Source organism: Vipera ursinii (assembly GCF_947247035.1).
Source record: "Vipera ursinii genome assembly, chromosome: 7".
Lineage (NCBI taxonomy): Eukaryota > Metazoa > Chordata > Lepidosauria > Squamata > Viperidae > Vipera > Vipera ursinii.
This window is the reverse complement of record NC_139521.1, coordinates 19614106-19630668: the sequence shown is the minus strand read 5'-3', so window position 1 is coordinate 19630668 and position 16563 is coordinate 19614106. Positions and strand designations below refer to the sequence as shown.

At 41.6% G+C, this 16563-nt stretch overlaps 1 protein-coding gene across 1 annotated transcript in view; it reads left to right on the top strand.

The window, feature by feature from the left end:
* SLC2A9 (solute carrier family 2 member 9) overlaps window positions 1–15942 on the top strand; it is a 62491-nt gene extending 46549 nt beyond the window's left edge. The window contains exons 9-12 of the mRNA XM_083366930.1: window positions 1498–1599; window positions 2896–2971; window positions 12657–12784; window positions 14342–15942. Of these exons, the coding sequence (XP_083223056.1) occupies window positions 1498–1599; window positions 2896–2971; window positions 12657–12784; window positions 14342–14596 (561 nt within the window). The 3' untranslated portion in view covers window positions 14597–15942. The remainder of the gene's footprint in view (window positions 1–1497; window positions 1600–2895; window positions 2972–12656; window positions 12785–14341) is intronic.
* The last annotated feature ends 621 nt before the right edge of the window (window positions 15943–16563 follow it).

The window sequence follows — 16563 nt, the reverse complement described above, 5'->3', positions numbered from 1 at the left end:
TCTAATTGAAATGAACTACAGTTTAATCTCATCTCTTGTTAAAATAACTGGAATATTGGGACTTCCAAGAAAACATACTTGGGATTACACTTTAACTTTGGATTCGATAAAATTGTTACCTATAGCAGGGGTCCCCAACCCCTGGTTTACAGACCAGTACTGGTCTTCAGCCCATTGGGAACAGGGTCATGCCAGCAGCAGGTGAGGAGGTGAAGCTCCATTTACACAAGTGTCGAGCACGCATGCAAAACCATCCCCTCCCCCGCCAACTGCCACTGCCGATCCACAGAGCCAAAAGGTTGGGGAACGTTGACCTATACCATTTGAAGGTTTCTTATTCACATTTACCATTCAAGGATATTTTCCTTAAAGACAAACTTTTTTGTTTCTGAGGAAAAAATGGAAAAGCCACATTTTGCAAACAACTGGCTGAACAAAGCTATTGGGAGACATATGCATAATACTTTGTATGAAACTGCCATTTGTAGAATGTCAAGAATGCCATTTACTGTACTTCTTTGCATGTAGAGAGGTTGTCACTGACAACTCAAGCCCTTAGCATTCTGATTGGTGAACACCATGAGATATCATATAAATGTATTAATATATATTGTAGCTGAAGATGAAATGTGAGGTCATGGGTATAGGAGCAAAAAGACATTTTAAAAGATCATCTATTTTTAGGGTGTAGAAATACAATAGTTGATATTGGTTCAGGTCTGCTGTTGGTTGCAAACTTGCTGGTTTTAACCACTGCAAGCATGCAAACGTAGCCAAGATTTAATTAGAATTTTGATATGATTTAGTACATTTGAATCTGAGCTTTGCTGGGTTGAATTCAAATAATCAGATCAGTTTTATTCACAAATTTGATTCATTATGATGAAGCATGAAAGTGTAAAAGCCCATTAATTTACTGAGTAATGTACCCAGTTAAATTTGATGCATCACATTGATTAAGTTATTCAGACTTGATTCAAAGAAATGTGATCAAATTGATTCTAAATCAAAGCTCTGCACAATGTTACCAGCCATTAATCTCTTTGGTGTCTCACCCACTCTGCAGTAGGCAGTTAGTGATTAACAAAGATTAACAATAGAGGTTGGAATATGAAAGTTATACAAAGCCTTTTGAACTCTTATACATTGAACTGGAAATTATTAGAATCTCAAAGGAAATTCTAATTTTGAACCAAGTGCAAAATGAATGTACTTGCTTTGGGAGTCAAATTTTGCTAAAGTACAGAAAAGGACATTGAAGTAAGAACATAAAGTATCCTATAAAGCTAGAAGACCAAGATTCAAAACAGTCTGTTTATGTATTGAATTAAGAGCAGTTAAATTTTCAGTTTATGTATAGAAATTAATCTGATTTGCCTTGCAAAAAGCTTAGCACTGTGATTTGAATGAGCTGCCTAAGGATGATTCTGTTCTACTAGGGTCTTAGGGTGAATCCATCCACCAGTTCTGTAAGATAATTAACCATTTTTTTTTCAGGGTTTAGTGATTGAAAGAGTTGGACGCAGACCTCTTTTGATTGGGGGATTTGGTTTGATGTTTTTCTTCTTCGTCATACTTACTGTGTGTATGAGTCTACAGGTCCGTAAATGTTAATTGATTTATTTTATTTTAAATATGTTAAATCATCAAATTTAAACATTCTTTTTAATCATTCTTATATGCAACAAATATTAGATCTTTTCTGTGCAACTTTGAATTAGAATAATGAACAAATACTAATTTCCTTTTTTCAACTATATTTAAGAAGCAAGTTCAAACTTTACATTGAAAATGTTACTGAGCATAATAATGAAGTACTCCCCCTAATTTTCAGTTTTAAATAAAATCTCCTTTTACAAAGATAAGAGCATACTTCTCAGGATCACAGCAATGGAGGTAGTGAAAATTGCTTTGAGGCACAGAAGTTTGCTCTACTTTTCCAAAGATCTGGGACTGCTCTGCATAGCTGTCTGCCCAAGAGCTCTTTGGTCTTGATGAACATGTGAGGTGCTGTGTTAGTGAGTTGCCTTCTCACTTGTGAATATTGATTTTCTTTCATATTCTTATGAAATTTGAGTGTCAGAGCACTCCCCTCAATCTTGAATAACAAGGGGAAATGTAGAATTAAAACTTTGGGTTCAGCCGAATGCATTTCTGATGGAAATGCCAAGCAACCCAACAGTCTTAGTTCTGGGTAATCAGAGACTATGATTAGGTATGGCCTAGGCCAGGGGTAGGCAACCTTGGCTCTTTTATGACTGGTGGACTTCAACTCCCAGAATTTCTGAGCCAACCATGCTGGATAGGGAATTCTGGGAGTTGAAGTCCACGAGTAATGAAAGAGCCAAGGTTGCCTACCCCTGGCCTAGGCTGATTCTGACAGTCTGGCAAGAGGCAACAGAGTTGCCTGGCATTGAATAGAAAGCTGTCCCACCAGAGCAAGGACCTGCCCTCTCTCTTCGGATGTCTTCCACTGTAAATGTCTGAGATGTCTCAGCCTGTAGAAAGTGTTTCTGTTATTGTTCCCTTAATCTGAGTAATAAAGCTGGGGTTTATTTGCTACCCATGATATATTAATGACTAGAGTTTATTATTCTAAGCAGAAAATTAGATGGCATACAGACTTCCAAAGATAGGGTATCAGCAAAGTGGACTTTGTATCACTCTGAAAATATTGTTGTTGCTCTCTACAAGAAGTCTGGGGATTTCTTCATATTTGATCTGTGATTTTTTTAATTGCCCAATAGCTATTCTGGATGGTTTAAAATAAAACATAATAAAAAGATACAATTTGAATAAAACACATACAATAAAATACAAAATAAAGACACTATATAAATTACTGTAGGTTTACATAAAAATAATTCATTTTTAATGTTACCATATATTTTTCAGGATCAAGCAGTCTGGCTTCGATATCTCAGTGTAGTCTGCATTCTTTCAATCATTGCCTCATTTTGTATTGGACCAGGTAATGACCCTCTTTTCAAATATGCTGGCAGAAAGAGTTGTGTTGGTTTTTCTAATATAACTAAATGGCTCATACTATGGCCTGTAAAGTTGGATTAGCGTGAGATAAGAGGTAAAAGAGGAAAAACAAAATATCTGTAATAGTATAAAGTATTATGTCCTTCAGCTGATAGTAGACATATTGGGGCAGATGAGAAAGAAATACTTATTACGTTACATATCTAAGAATTTCACTGTTATATGCTTTTGAAAATGTCAGCTTGTAGTAATCACATAAATCTTCTCTAGGATGATTGGTCACCCACTTGGCCCTTCAAATCTTGCAATGGTGTACCCATTGCCCTTGTAATCACATATTATATGATTATAAATCTAAATATATAAATTAAAATCTATTACATTATTTACAGAATACAGCATAACAGAGTTGGAAGGGACCTTGGAGGTCTTCTAGTCCAACCCTCTGCCCAAGCAGGAGATCCTATAGTACCATTCCAGACAAATGTTGTCCAGTCTCTTCTTAAAAACCTCTAGTGTTGAAGGACCCACAACATCTGAAGGCAAGCGGTTCCACTGGATGATTGTTCTCACTGTCAAGAAATTTCTCCTTACTTCTAGGTTGGATCTCTCTTCGTGAAGTTTCAGTCCGTTAGTTCTTGTCTTGCTCTCAGGTGCTTTGGAGAATAAATTGTCCCTCTCTTCTTTGTGACAGTTTCTCAAATATTGGAAGATTGCTGTCATGGCACCCCTAGTCATTTTTTTGTTAGACTAGACATACCCAGTTCCTGCAAGTGCCTTGATCATTTTTGCTGTTCCCTGTACTCTTTCCAGAGTTACAATGTATTGTTTTTATCAGGGTGACCAGAACTGGACACTGTATTCCAAGTGTGGCAGTATATAGCAGTTCTAATACTTAATGTGAACCTGATACTACTACTCTGTTGATGCAGCCTGAATTGGCATTTTTGCAGCTGCACACTGCTGACTCATATTTAAGTGGCTGACCACTAAGACTTCTGGATCCCTTTCACAATTACTGCTATAGAGCCAGGTACCACCTATGCTATATTTGTACATTTTGTTTTTCTTGCCTAAGTGTAAAACCTTACTTTTCTTGCTATTGAATTGCATTTTGTTAGATAGCTCCCAGTATTCAAGCCTGTCAAGATCTTTCTGGCTCTTATTTTTAAAGTGTTGGCTATTCCGCCTAACTTGATGTCATTTTCAAATTTGATGAATTCCTATTTTATCCCCTCATCTAAATTGTTTATGAAGATGTTGATGGGTACTGGACTTAAGACAAAACCTTGGGGTACCCTACTGCATATTTCCCTCCGTGTAAATGTAATTCAATTGAGGACCACAAGTTGAGTGTGGTTTGTCAGCCAATTATGAATCCATCTGGTGGTGATACTGTCTATCTATCCCATATTTTTCCATCTTACCAAGAAATATATTGTGGTCTACTTTTTCAAATGCCTTACTGAAGTCCAAGCATACAGTATTGTGTTCACATCATCACACTAATTTAATCACTTTGTCAAAAAAATACAATAAGACTTGTTTGGTATGATCTGTTTTTGACAAACCCATGGTTTATCTTCTTGGCTTCTACTAATAGTTTTGCTTGCTTCTAGATGTTCACAGATCTGTTTTTTATTATTTTTTTCAGGATCTTCCCAGGTATTGATGTCAGGTTGATTGGTCTCTAGTTTTCTGGATCTATTTTCCCCCTTTTTTTGAAATGGGAACCACATCAACTCTTTCCTAGTCCCCGGTAATTCCTGGGGCTCCAGGTTCTTTGAAAGATTTAGTGGTTTAGTGGTTCTGAGATCACATCTGCCAGCAACTTCAGATATGTGGGAGGTAATCCATCTAGTAATGGTGATTTGAATTCTTCTAAGGTGGACAGGTGTTGTCTTACCATTTTCTACTTTAACTTGTACTCCTAGTCTGTCTTTTATGAACTTTGGTAGATTAGGAGAGATGGGAAGAATGAATTACGGTAAGCAGTTCCACCTGCTGCCCATCATTTCTTTGCCATTTTGTTCCACTAGTGGACCAATCATTTCCTTGACTTTTTCTTGTTTTTTACATGTTGAAAAAAAACTTTTTAAAAATTATTTTTGACCATTTGTTGCAAGTCTTAGTTAATTCTGACCCTTAATTTCCTGAGTTTATCTTTGCAGATTTGGGCTATATATTCATATTCTACTTTAATTATGTGTCCCTCTTTCCATTTTTTTTCAGGGAGCTTTTCAGTTTATCAGGGACTTTATCCATGCAATTTTCTTTTTCAGTAGTATTGTGGTGGATTGGGATTTTATAATCATATTTTTCAGAGTTTCCCAAGGTTCTTGAGTTATTTTCCCCTTTAAGATTTTCATCCATGGAATCCTTCCAAAGCTCTAAATTTGTTGAAATCAGCTCTTTTAAACTCTAAGACTAGTTCGATTTTATTCTATTGTTTTTGTCTGTATTGCACAGTCACTCTCACCCAAAGTTCCTGCAGTTTCAACCCATTCTTAGTAAGAATTAAGTATAGTTGACCCTCTAGTTCAGGGGTGTCAAACTCAAATTCATTGAGGGCCACATCAGCATTATGGTTGCCCTTGGGGGGGCCGGGTGGGTGTGGCCAGGTAGGCGTGGCCAGGTGGGTGTGGCAGGGTGGTCGGGTGGGTGTGGCCAGCTCAATGCTGCTCACTCAGTGCAGCTGACTCTTGGCTTCCATGTTTGCTAACTTAATGTTTTATAGCATCATACCAGCAAAGTTTTGATTTTAATTTAATTTTCATGAATAAAATACTGTCCGGATTCATACACTCTGGGAAGTGATGGATTATTTAAAACATGAAGTACCAAATGAGCAATTAGCTGCATGTAGACCATCAGGCTACTTCATAAATCACGGTTCAAAAATCCGAATGATTAAAGACTAAGAAATATCATTATGTCTAAACTCATTATACAGATCCTTCCTCTTGCATCCCACAATAAACCTTAAAAGTGGGCCTTTAATTCTAAGTTAAGGTGGTGACTTTGTCAATTGCAGATAGTCCTCGACATACACCATTTCATTTTGTGACTGTTCAAAGTTGCAATGGCACTGAAAAACTTATGAATGTTTTTCACACTTATGACCATCACAGTATCCCCATACCCATATGATCAAAATTCGGATAGGTGGCAACCGGCTCATATTTAGGAGAGTTGCAGCGTCCCAGGGTCAGATAATCACCTTTTGCAACCTTCTGACAGGCAAACTCAATGGGGAAGCCAGATTCACTTAACAACTGTGTTACTAAACACTTTAACAATTGTGGAAAAAAGGTTGTAAAATGGGGCAAAACTCACTTAATGGTCTCAGCAACAGAAATTTTGGGCTCAATTGTGGTCATAAGTCAAAGACTACCTATATTGGCAAAGTAACTTCAGTTTTACACAGAAAAAAACCCAGATGCATAAAAGTAGGTCATGTTTGGACTATCTCATGGGTTGTTCAACCATCACAGAAGTCTCTATACTGGGATCTACTCTTCAAATCTATGCAACTTACCTCTTGCAGGATCCGGGCCAGGCCGGCTGGGTGCCTCTGCTCACCCACTTTCTCACCCTCAGCAGCGCCCGGCCCAGGAGCCCGTGCACCAGACCAGCCTGGCAGAGGAGCCAGAGTGGCTCTGCTGCTGGGGGCGTGCCTTGGTCAGGGCGTCGCAGGATCCAGGCTGGGCCAGGCCAGCCGGGCACCTCCACTTGCCCATGACACGCCTACCAGGGGCTCCTGCTGGTCCACACTCCAGCAGGCAGATCTTAGCGTCGCGCCACGTCCCGTCTATGCCCAGCGCCGCAGCGGGTCACACTCAGGATAGGGAATGGTGCCATGGAGTGGCCGCCGGGTCAACTCCAGCCTGACCCACCACCGCAGGCCGAGCTGCCGGGCTGACTGCTGGTCTTCTTCCAGTACCTGCACGTGCAGCTGGCCGGCGGCGCACCCTAAGGCTTCACCCTGCGGGGCGGGCTGGAGCACGTCAAGCCCCTCCTTCTTTGAAGGAGGGTGTCTTCTCTGCCGCCTTGAAGGAGGCGGTGGTGAGACCCCTCCTCAAGAAGCCTGCCCTGGACCCGGCTGTTTTAAATAACTATCGTCCAGTCTCCAACCTTCGCTTTTTGGCGAAGGTTGTTGAGAGTGTGGTGGCGCATCAGCTTCCTCTGTTCCTGGAGGAAACTGATTATCTGGACCCGTACCAATCGGGTTTCAGGCCCGGATACAGCACGGAGACGGCATTGGTCACGCTGGTGAATGATCTCTGGAGGGCTCGGGACGGGTTGCTCCTCTGTCCTGGTCCTATTAGATCTCTCAGCGGCTTTTGATACCATCAACCATGGTATCCTACTGCGGCATCTCAGGGGGTTGGGAGTGGGAGGCACCGTTTTACGGTGGTTCTCCTCCTATCTCCTGGGCCGTTCGCAGTCGGTGTTGACGGGAGGGCAGAGATCCACCCTGAGGCCTCTCATTTGTGGAGTTCCTCAGGGGTCGGTCCTCTCGCCCCTCCTATTCAACATCTATATGAAGCCGCTGGGTGAGATCATTCGTGGTTTCGGGGTGGTGTATCATCAGTACGCTGATGATACGCAACTTTTTCTTTCCACCCCGAACCAACCCAGCAATGCTCTCACCGTGATGTCCTGTTTCCTGGAGGCGGTCCAGGTCTGGATGGGGAGAAACAGGCTTTGTCTCAATCCTGCCAAGACTGAGTGGCTGTGCATACTGGCATCTCGGGCTAACCAGTCTATTCCACCTTTAATGATGGGGGGTGAGGTGTTACCCCCATTGATAGGGCTCGCAACTTGGGTGTCCTCCTGGATTCACAGCTCAGTTTTGAAGATCATATAGGAGCCGTGACCAGGGGGGCCTTTGCCCAGGTTCACCTGGTGTGCCAGTTGCGGCCCTATCTGGACCGAGATGCCCTACACACAGTCACTCATGCGCTCGTGACCTCCCGCTTAGACTACTGCAACGCTCTCTACATGGGGCTGCCCTTGAGGACCACTCGGAGGCTTCAGCTGGTGCAGAATGCGGCCGCGCAAGTTGTGATGGGGGTCTCCCGATACTCCCATGTAACACCTCTGTTCCGCGAGCTGCATTGGCTTCCAGTTGCCCTCCGGGTGAGATTCAAGGTGCTGGTGATGACCTATAAAGCCCTAAATGGCTTGGGTCCAGGATATCTGAGGGAACACCTGCTGCCGGCATCAAGTTCCCTTCGTCCAGTGCGCTCCCACAGGGAGGGTCTTCTCAGGGTGCCACCGGTAAGAGATTGCCAGCAGACGACACCCAGGGATAGGGCCTTCTCAGTGGGGGCGCCTGCCCTTTGGAACAAGCTACCAGTGGAGCTGAGGACTGCCCCCGACCTCCGTTCATTCCGCCGGGACCTGAAGACCTGGCTCTTCGAGCTCTCTGGCCCAGGCTGAGGATTAATCTTATTTTAACTGGGGTTTTATTTATACAGGGACAAATATATTTTTTTTTAAATTTGTTTTTAACTTTTGTATCTTGGTTTTTTAATTACCCTGTAAACCGCCCTGAGTCCTCCGGGAAAGGGCGGTATATAAATGTAATAAAATAAAATAAAATAAAATAAATAAATCTCCAAGGTGAGTCTGCCGTGCAATCTCCACAGGGAGTGCAGGCTGCATGGCTCCGTGTGCCGGGAGGTCTGGAGCCAGGCGTGTCTGTTTCTCTGGCTGCCTCGAGTCCGCCTTCCCACCCGGGTGCCTCTCCCCCTCACTGGCTGAGTGTTGCTCACCCTCCCCCCGGCATCCCCCCTGGCTCCCTCCTGCCTCCTGCTTGGGCACAACTTCCCTGCATTTCTGGGCCAGGCAACACTCCGCAGCTCTGAGGAGACCTCAGTGCTCCATGGCGAGTGAGAAGGGGTGGTGGAGCAGGGCAAGGGGAGTCCTGCCAGGCAGGGAAAAGGCAGGCCCGGGGAACCCAGAGACTGTCTGCCCCCATCCGCACAGCAAGTAGGAAAAGGTCCCACTCACCTTTCCAGTCCTCCTGTTTCTTCCTCCGCTGACTCCACGTGCAGTCCAAAGAAGCAAAGAAGTTTGTGGGCAGTGCCACAAACCAAAGAAGTTCATTCAACAATTCAAACTTCGAGAGGTTGTTTTTTTTGTGAGCAGTTTGAATTGATTGATTGAATTTTTTTAGTCCCACTTGTTTTTTGGAACTGGGAGGAGGCAGCCTGGGAGCCGCAGGAGACGGCTCTGGCCAATGAGCTGTCGAGGGGCTAATGAGCTGCAAATGTTGCTGGGCTCCACCAGCCCATGTGCATTTGCCTCCTACTGAGCAGGTGCTCAGCTGGGCCAGCGCCAAGGTGGTGGGGGCCGGACCTTTGTAATTTCCAGGAGAGTTGTGTGGGCCGGATTCAATCATTTGGCAGGCCGTTTGTGGCCCGCCGGCCTTGTGTTTGACATGTCTGCTCTAGTTCCTTCTTCTATCTTTTGGAAGACAAAGTTGTCAACTAAGCTTGTCAGGAACCTGTTTGATCTCTCCCTTGATGTAGCATCAGTCTCCCAGTTGATGTCAGGGCAGTTAAAGTCCCCCTGTCATGGTTCCAATGAATGAGAGAAATCAAACAGATTGGAGGCATATTATTTATCTAAAAAGTCTAAGTAATGAAATGAAACATTGGCACTCATGGAGGGATGCCAGAATCTGAAATCTCCTCCCCCCAAACCCATCATAACACACACACAATCCCCACCCTTACCTACACGTCATAAATCACATTATACAATTAGTTTTACATATGAGGGTTTACTTCCCATTCTGTATGCAGCTTTTTGCAATCTTATCACAACTTCTGGGTGATTCCTCCCTCCCAAATGAAGCAATTAAAATAACAGGCTGTCTCTTATATTGTCAGTGCAAAAACATGTCAATGTTTGCAGCATTGACACCCCCATTACTACTGTGGTGTGTTTCCTGCATACTGTCACACATGACTCTACTCCATAGTTGCCTGCACCTGCTTTCGCTCACAGCTTTGCCAAACAGTGACAGCAGGTGGGTAGTGAATTCCTAAGGGCAGGGAGAGGTTATGGAATGCAAGTGAACATTCTGTTGCTGAAGAAATTTTATCTACCAAGGCCAAGTCATGAAGAATGGTTGACCATAGCAAAAGAACTGAACTCAGTTGAACTATGCACTCTTGGTGGCCCAGAGGAGAAGAGGGGAGTTACCTATGTGGATTTTTGTGGGAAAATTCCACAACTGACTGCTTCTGCCAGGCCTAGATGCATTATTTCAATAAAGCTACACACTTGGTTAATCTAAAGAACTGGTAGTTTCTTTTGTTGAAAGTGCCAAATGGGATGGTTGACATTAAGTCAATTCACACAGTACTGCCTGCCTGGATCCCATATGGAGGCCAAAGACCCAAGATGTCGGCAACAGGCAAAGAAATGGAAGAGAAGAAGAAGCTGGAGGAACCCCTGGCTCAAGAAGCCACAGGCGTGCATCCGGCGGGCACGTGTCCCAACAGAGCTCAAAAGCCAGAACCGCAAGCAGCCAAGCTACAAACCCAAAATGTCCCGCTGTAAAATCAAGGTCTGCTGGCTGGGACATATATCTTGATGCCAGCCCCTCACAGATAGATCATATTTGTGCTACTGGAACCACTCATCTCTTATTAGGTCATCTTTTAAGGGTTTTACCAAGTCTTGGATTGGCTCCAGCTAGGGTATCGCTTGCTGCTGGGTGAGAGCAGGTGCTGCATGCTGCTTGGATGAGATGATGGACGTCACCACTCTCAGGCGGTATTGTATAGAAGACAGCATCTGCAATGAAGTTGTTCCTCCCTCACAGATACTGGAATGTGAAGTTGAACCACTTAAAGTATTGGGCCCATTGGACCTGCTTAGGAGATAGCTTCCAGGGGGTCTTCAGCACTTTTAGGTTCTTATGATCTGTCCAGACCTCAAAGGGGATCTTGCTACCCCCCAGGAACTGTCTCCATGTTAGGAGAGCCCATTGTACTGTGTAAGCTTCCTTTTCTCAGATAGCCCAGCACCTTTCAGTGTTGGACAACTTGCAAGACATGTAGGCACAGGATTGTAATTCCCCTTTTGCATTCCTTTGAAGTAGGACCACCCCCAATGCTACATCACTGGCATCTGCCTGCATTAAAAATGGATCCTTTGGGTCAGGGTGTTTCAGGACTGGCTCTGCAGTGAACAGGCACTTCAACTTTTCAAAAGCTGCCTGGCAACCAAGGGACCAATCCAAGGGCTGTCTAGGCTTTGGTTTTGCTTCTCCCTATGTCTTTGGCAAATTGGTGATTGGTAGGGCTATCTGGGCAAAAGTGGGGGATGAATTGGTGGTAAAAGTTTGTGAAGCCCAGGAAACTCTGTAGTTTCCACCAGTCGCTTTCCCTGCTTAAGGCTGCGGATGTGCGATTCAGCATACCAGGCTACCATGGGATCCTTGAAGTACCTCCCCAGGATCTGCATGAACACACCTAGATTGCCCAGCTCCCACACTCCAGCATTGTGCAGGGACACCAGCCATGCCACCCTCCAGGTTGGGCACCACTGCATGAACCTGGGCTGCATCATCTGGGCACATTCCCTCATAGTGCTCCATCTGGGCTACAAAGTGAGCCAACTTGCTCAAGTCCCCATCAAACCACACCATGGGTGATGGTCGCTCAATTCTCACCACAATGTACTCAGGCAGTAGGACCACTGAATCCTATCTGCTAGTGAAGAGACAATTTTTCTGGCCAAAGATGAAAAAGGACATAGAAGCTTATGTGGCCAGCTGCCCTGAAATGAATGACTGGGAAGCCCCCACTCCCAGGTTACTGTAGCTGGGAGCCAACCTGATTAACCCCTGGGTGGTCTTTATTGTGGATTTGCCAGAGAGCGCAGGCCTTGTAATTTGGACCATTACCAACATATTCTCCAAGCAGGCACATTTCGTGGTGTGCCCAAAGTTTCCCTCCACCCAATAATAGACCAGAATTAAAGCAGTGATGCTTATACTAATAATTTGTAGACAAGTACACACACAAAAGACCAGGAAGATAAAACACCTTCAAATTAGGTATTTTAAGGGAATTGGTCAGTTTGTCCTGTATCAAATTAAAATTGATTCCTTCCTTCAGGCAAAAAGTTGTGTATTTGGACCTTACGAACAGAAGATGGACTAAAAAAAATCATTAAATTTGTCAAATTGAGGGAAGTAAAAGGAGAAGACAATGGATAAGATTAGTATGATGTCATTGGAAGAACAATCAGGATTATTAAAATCAAGTCAGGATGCCAAGTATTCATTCTCATACCAGGACATGCCATTTACAAGGAATCAAACCTACTAGCTCTTGTTTGCATTTATCATTCTTTTTTAATGGAATTTGGTAAAATATAATTAATTTTGGTATATAATGATCAATAATAATGATTGCTATGTCTGCAAATTATATATTTTATAACATTCTCATCTGTTTCTAACCAAATATCAAATATGTCTAATCAGATTTGATCTTATTTACAAGAGGATGAAAGGCCTCGTGGCAACCCACTGCTGAGTAAACTTCAGCAATAGGTTCCTGGCCTGAATAGACCTCAGGCCTGTTTTTCTTATTAGGAATAGGTTTATGAAACACCTAATTTTTATCTCTTCCTTGCAGGTGGAATTCCATTTATCCTCACCGCAGAGTTCTTTCCACAGTCTCAGAGACCAGCAGCGTATATGATTGCAGGAGTAACCAACTGGCTCTGCAATTTCATAGTTGGACTCCTTTTCCCCTTCATTCAGGTATGGGCTCCAAATTACAGAAGGCACCAGAACGTTTTAAAAAGGGCAAAGTATGATTTGAAGTGAAATCTATGCTTAACTCTTTTGATCTAGTTATAGCGGCTTTTTTCAGTTTTTTTAAAAAACATCTGATTTAACATCTGAGGACCCAGATTGTTGGGGGCAATTAAGCTGACTTTGTAATAATGCCGCTTGGGGGGGGCCTAAGAGCCCTAATAAGCAGGCATATACATAGAATGAAGGCTACTGCTAAGCTTGTAAGCCGCCCTGAGTCTTCGGAGAAGGGTGGGATATAAATGGAATTAAAAATAATAAAAAAACCCAAAGGTGCTTTTTCAAGAGGCAACTGGACTTTGTTATACTGTATTCTTTGAAGATGTTTTCGCTTCTCATTGAAGAAGCTTCTTCAGTCCCATAAAATATAAATAGGATAAAATAGAATTTTAAAATATTTAAATATTGTTATTTAAAAAAGAATGTATTTATTTATTTTTTATGTAAAAAAGAATAGCTTGGGTAAGTTATTACATGCAAACTATCATGGGCCAGGGATGTAAAAATAAAAACATAGGGCAATTTAAATAAAAAAATAATAGAAGAATTAATTTGAAAATACATAGGAAAAGACAAGGCTCTAAACCAGGGGTGTCAAACTCAATTTCATTGAGGGCTGCATCAGCATTGTGGTTGCCCTCAGGGGGCCGGGTGGGTGTGGTCTGGGTGGGTGTGGCCTAATGGGTGGGCGTGGCTAGAGTGCATATGGCCTACTGGGTGGGCATGGCCAGCCCTACATCATTCGCATCAAGGGTGCCTGTGGGGGCCAGGGCAGGAGTGGGACAGATCTGAGGGTCTCTGGCAGGAGGAGGGTCTCTGGGCCAGGGCCAAGGCAGTGGGGGCCATTCCCTCACTGTTTCCAGAATGGCTTTGTGGGCCGGATGAAACCACTTCGTGGGCCGGATCTGGCCCCCGGGCCTTGTGTTTGACATGTCTGCTCTAAACAGAGATAGAGTATGTTGATCTGTTCCTACTTTTGAGGCAACTTAATAAAGAAGTACTAATTTGCAAAACAAACAAACAAACAAACCCACACCTCCTTTTAAAAACATCCAAAAATGAGAAACCACAAACTCTTACCCAGCTCTTACCTTTAGGAAGTTTTTCCTTATATTTAAATAAAGCTTAGGTAACTACAAGTTGTACCCCTTTATTTTTCACCCTATTTTTTGTTACCATGAAAAATAGTTCTGATCCTACATAACTTTCTATGTAATTAAATAGCACAGTTTTAACAGAATATGATGAGAAGTAATGGTTAAGAATATGTGGGGATAGTCCAAAATAGCTGGATGGTTTTTTTTACATGTTTTTGTTGTTTGTAAGCCAGAGAGATCAAAATATAGTGCTCGGCTTCAAAGCATATTATGAAATGCTGGTAATAGAAAGCACGTGTCAGTCAAAGAAAGATGTTCTTTCTCTTACATTTGTAGATTGAGACTGGCTTGATATATGTGATAGGGATCCTGATAATCCAGGTTTCATTTTGCTTTGTGTTTTCAGGAAAGATTGCAAACATACTGTTTCCTGGTTTTTGCTGCCATCTGTCTTGCTGGAGCCACTTTCCTTTTTTGTGTTTTACCCGAAACAAAAATGAAAACACTTGCTGAAATTAACCAGGCATTTGCCAAGAAGAAAATGCCTCTGGAAATCCAGGAATTGGGTTATTTTGACCCTAAGGGAAAATCAAGTGAAGTAGAAGAATACAATTCTTGTCATTCACTGGGAAATGAAAAAAACAAAAGTGAAATGGCCTAAATTCAATTTTTACATGGTATTTTATTTTATTTTATTGCATTTTAACAAAGCTATTTATTGATTTCCTGTGTTTGGACAGAAATTGTAACTAGAGTTGATAAAGAGTCAAAAATGAGGAACTGGATTATTTGAGCAAGATCATTGATTCATTTAACTATGCAAATTCACATCTGAGTATTGATTGAGGCATGTAATGTCATGTTAAGTAGCTAGCATTTCCAATGAAACTTCCTTGATTAATTATGGGAGTGCAGTGACTTTTACCGCTAGTTTGGGTTCATGGCAGCTATCTCTCTTAATGCATGATTCACTTCCTGAAGCATATGGTTTGCAAATTTTAAAACCTATTTTTTATTTAAAATTTTAATTAAAATTCAGATTTTTTATAATGAAGATTGGATTTACGAAGTTTTAACCTCTTGAGGTTAATGCTAAAATAATTAGTCCCATGCAGATAACTTTTTAGACTCATGGCAATTCTATCTATGAGGACATATTTAAATCTCAGATCTTAAGTATCTTTTGCTTTTTAAATAAAATCAGGGCTTTAGGTTTTTGTGGTCCATTTTTATTTTACATCTCTTGAGTGGCAGTTACTTCATAAATAAAATTTAGTGAATGTGAATTTGAACATAGTAGCTGAAGCAATATTATCTAGTGCTTATAGTATCTTTACCCCAAGTCAGCCCAATGATAAAAACATATCTTGCTTTGTGTTTCTGTTAGGAATATGTCTATTGCCTAACTGATTGGGCTGGCAATATATAAACCAAGACTGTATGGTTGCAGTTAAAGCTGTAATGTATACCTTTAATAGTGAATGCACTGCGCTATACTTTCTGCTGATTGGTCAGCAATGTCCCTAATGGCCATAAGAGGGAGCTAGAGACACGGCTTCTCTCTCTCTGTTACAATTCATGTCTCTCTGCTATTGATTACTGTTTGTCGTGGTTTGTGGTTTCCTTTGCTACTGTATGCAGAACCTGAAGAACTGTGATTAATGTGTTTTGACTTACTGCCTGGTAAGACGACTCTGTAGTGGATAATCCTTGGACTGTTGCTATCGGCTATACTTTAAGTATCTGTGTATGACCTGGACTGTTTCTTGGACTGTGCTATTATTTTATCCTACAAGTAAACTCTTTACACAACTCAGTGTATCTGTGTGGTTGCTGTACACAATTCATTAATCTCACAATCCTGTTTTCCATGCAAACTCTTGTGTTGTTTTTTTTAAGAGTAGCTCTGCACATCCTTTTCAGGTTCATCTTTATCAGGTTGTAAATATAGTTTTAGTTGAATACATTGTTAAAATAAAAATGTAATAAAGTTGATGCTCAAGAATATTGGTAAAGTATTTAAGTACTTTGCTCATTACTGTCTTGAATGCAAATTGTGCTCCCTGCCTTAAATACCACTATCTCCCAAATATTGTTTTTTTTAAACTTGTGCATATTTATTTTATTTTATTAGTTTTAGAGGCCATGTAACTCTCAGACAATTCTGGGCAGCTCACATTTTAATAGTGAGAAACAGTAAAATGAAGAGAAAAGCAATGACTGAAGAAAAAGAAACTTGGCATACAGCAAGAGAGAGTAATGGTTCTTTTACATCAGTTTTGCATTATATTTTTTATAACTTTTTCACAGAAAATAAAAAAACATGGAAAAATTGTTTTGGAAACTAATGACTAGAATTGTAATTGCATACCTTCCATTTCTTCAAAATGTTTCATTGCTGTTTGTCAACATGTAAATAATAGGACATTTATTTAGGAATAGGGGATATTGTGTTCCTGGGTTTTGATCTTGAATAGGAATGGGAATCATTAAAGTCTACTTAATTAAAAGCCATTGTAATTGCATTCTTATTATAGAAGTTGCAGATTAGCAAATGCAGGAGAAATACTGTGATTTAATAAAGCCTTGATTAAAACATACAGTATGTTTCACCTTCACAAATGCATT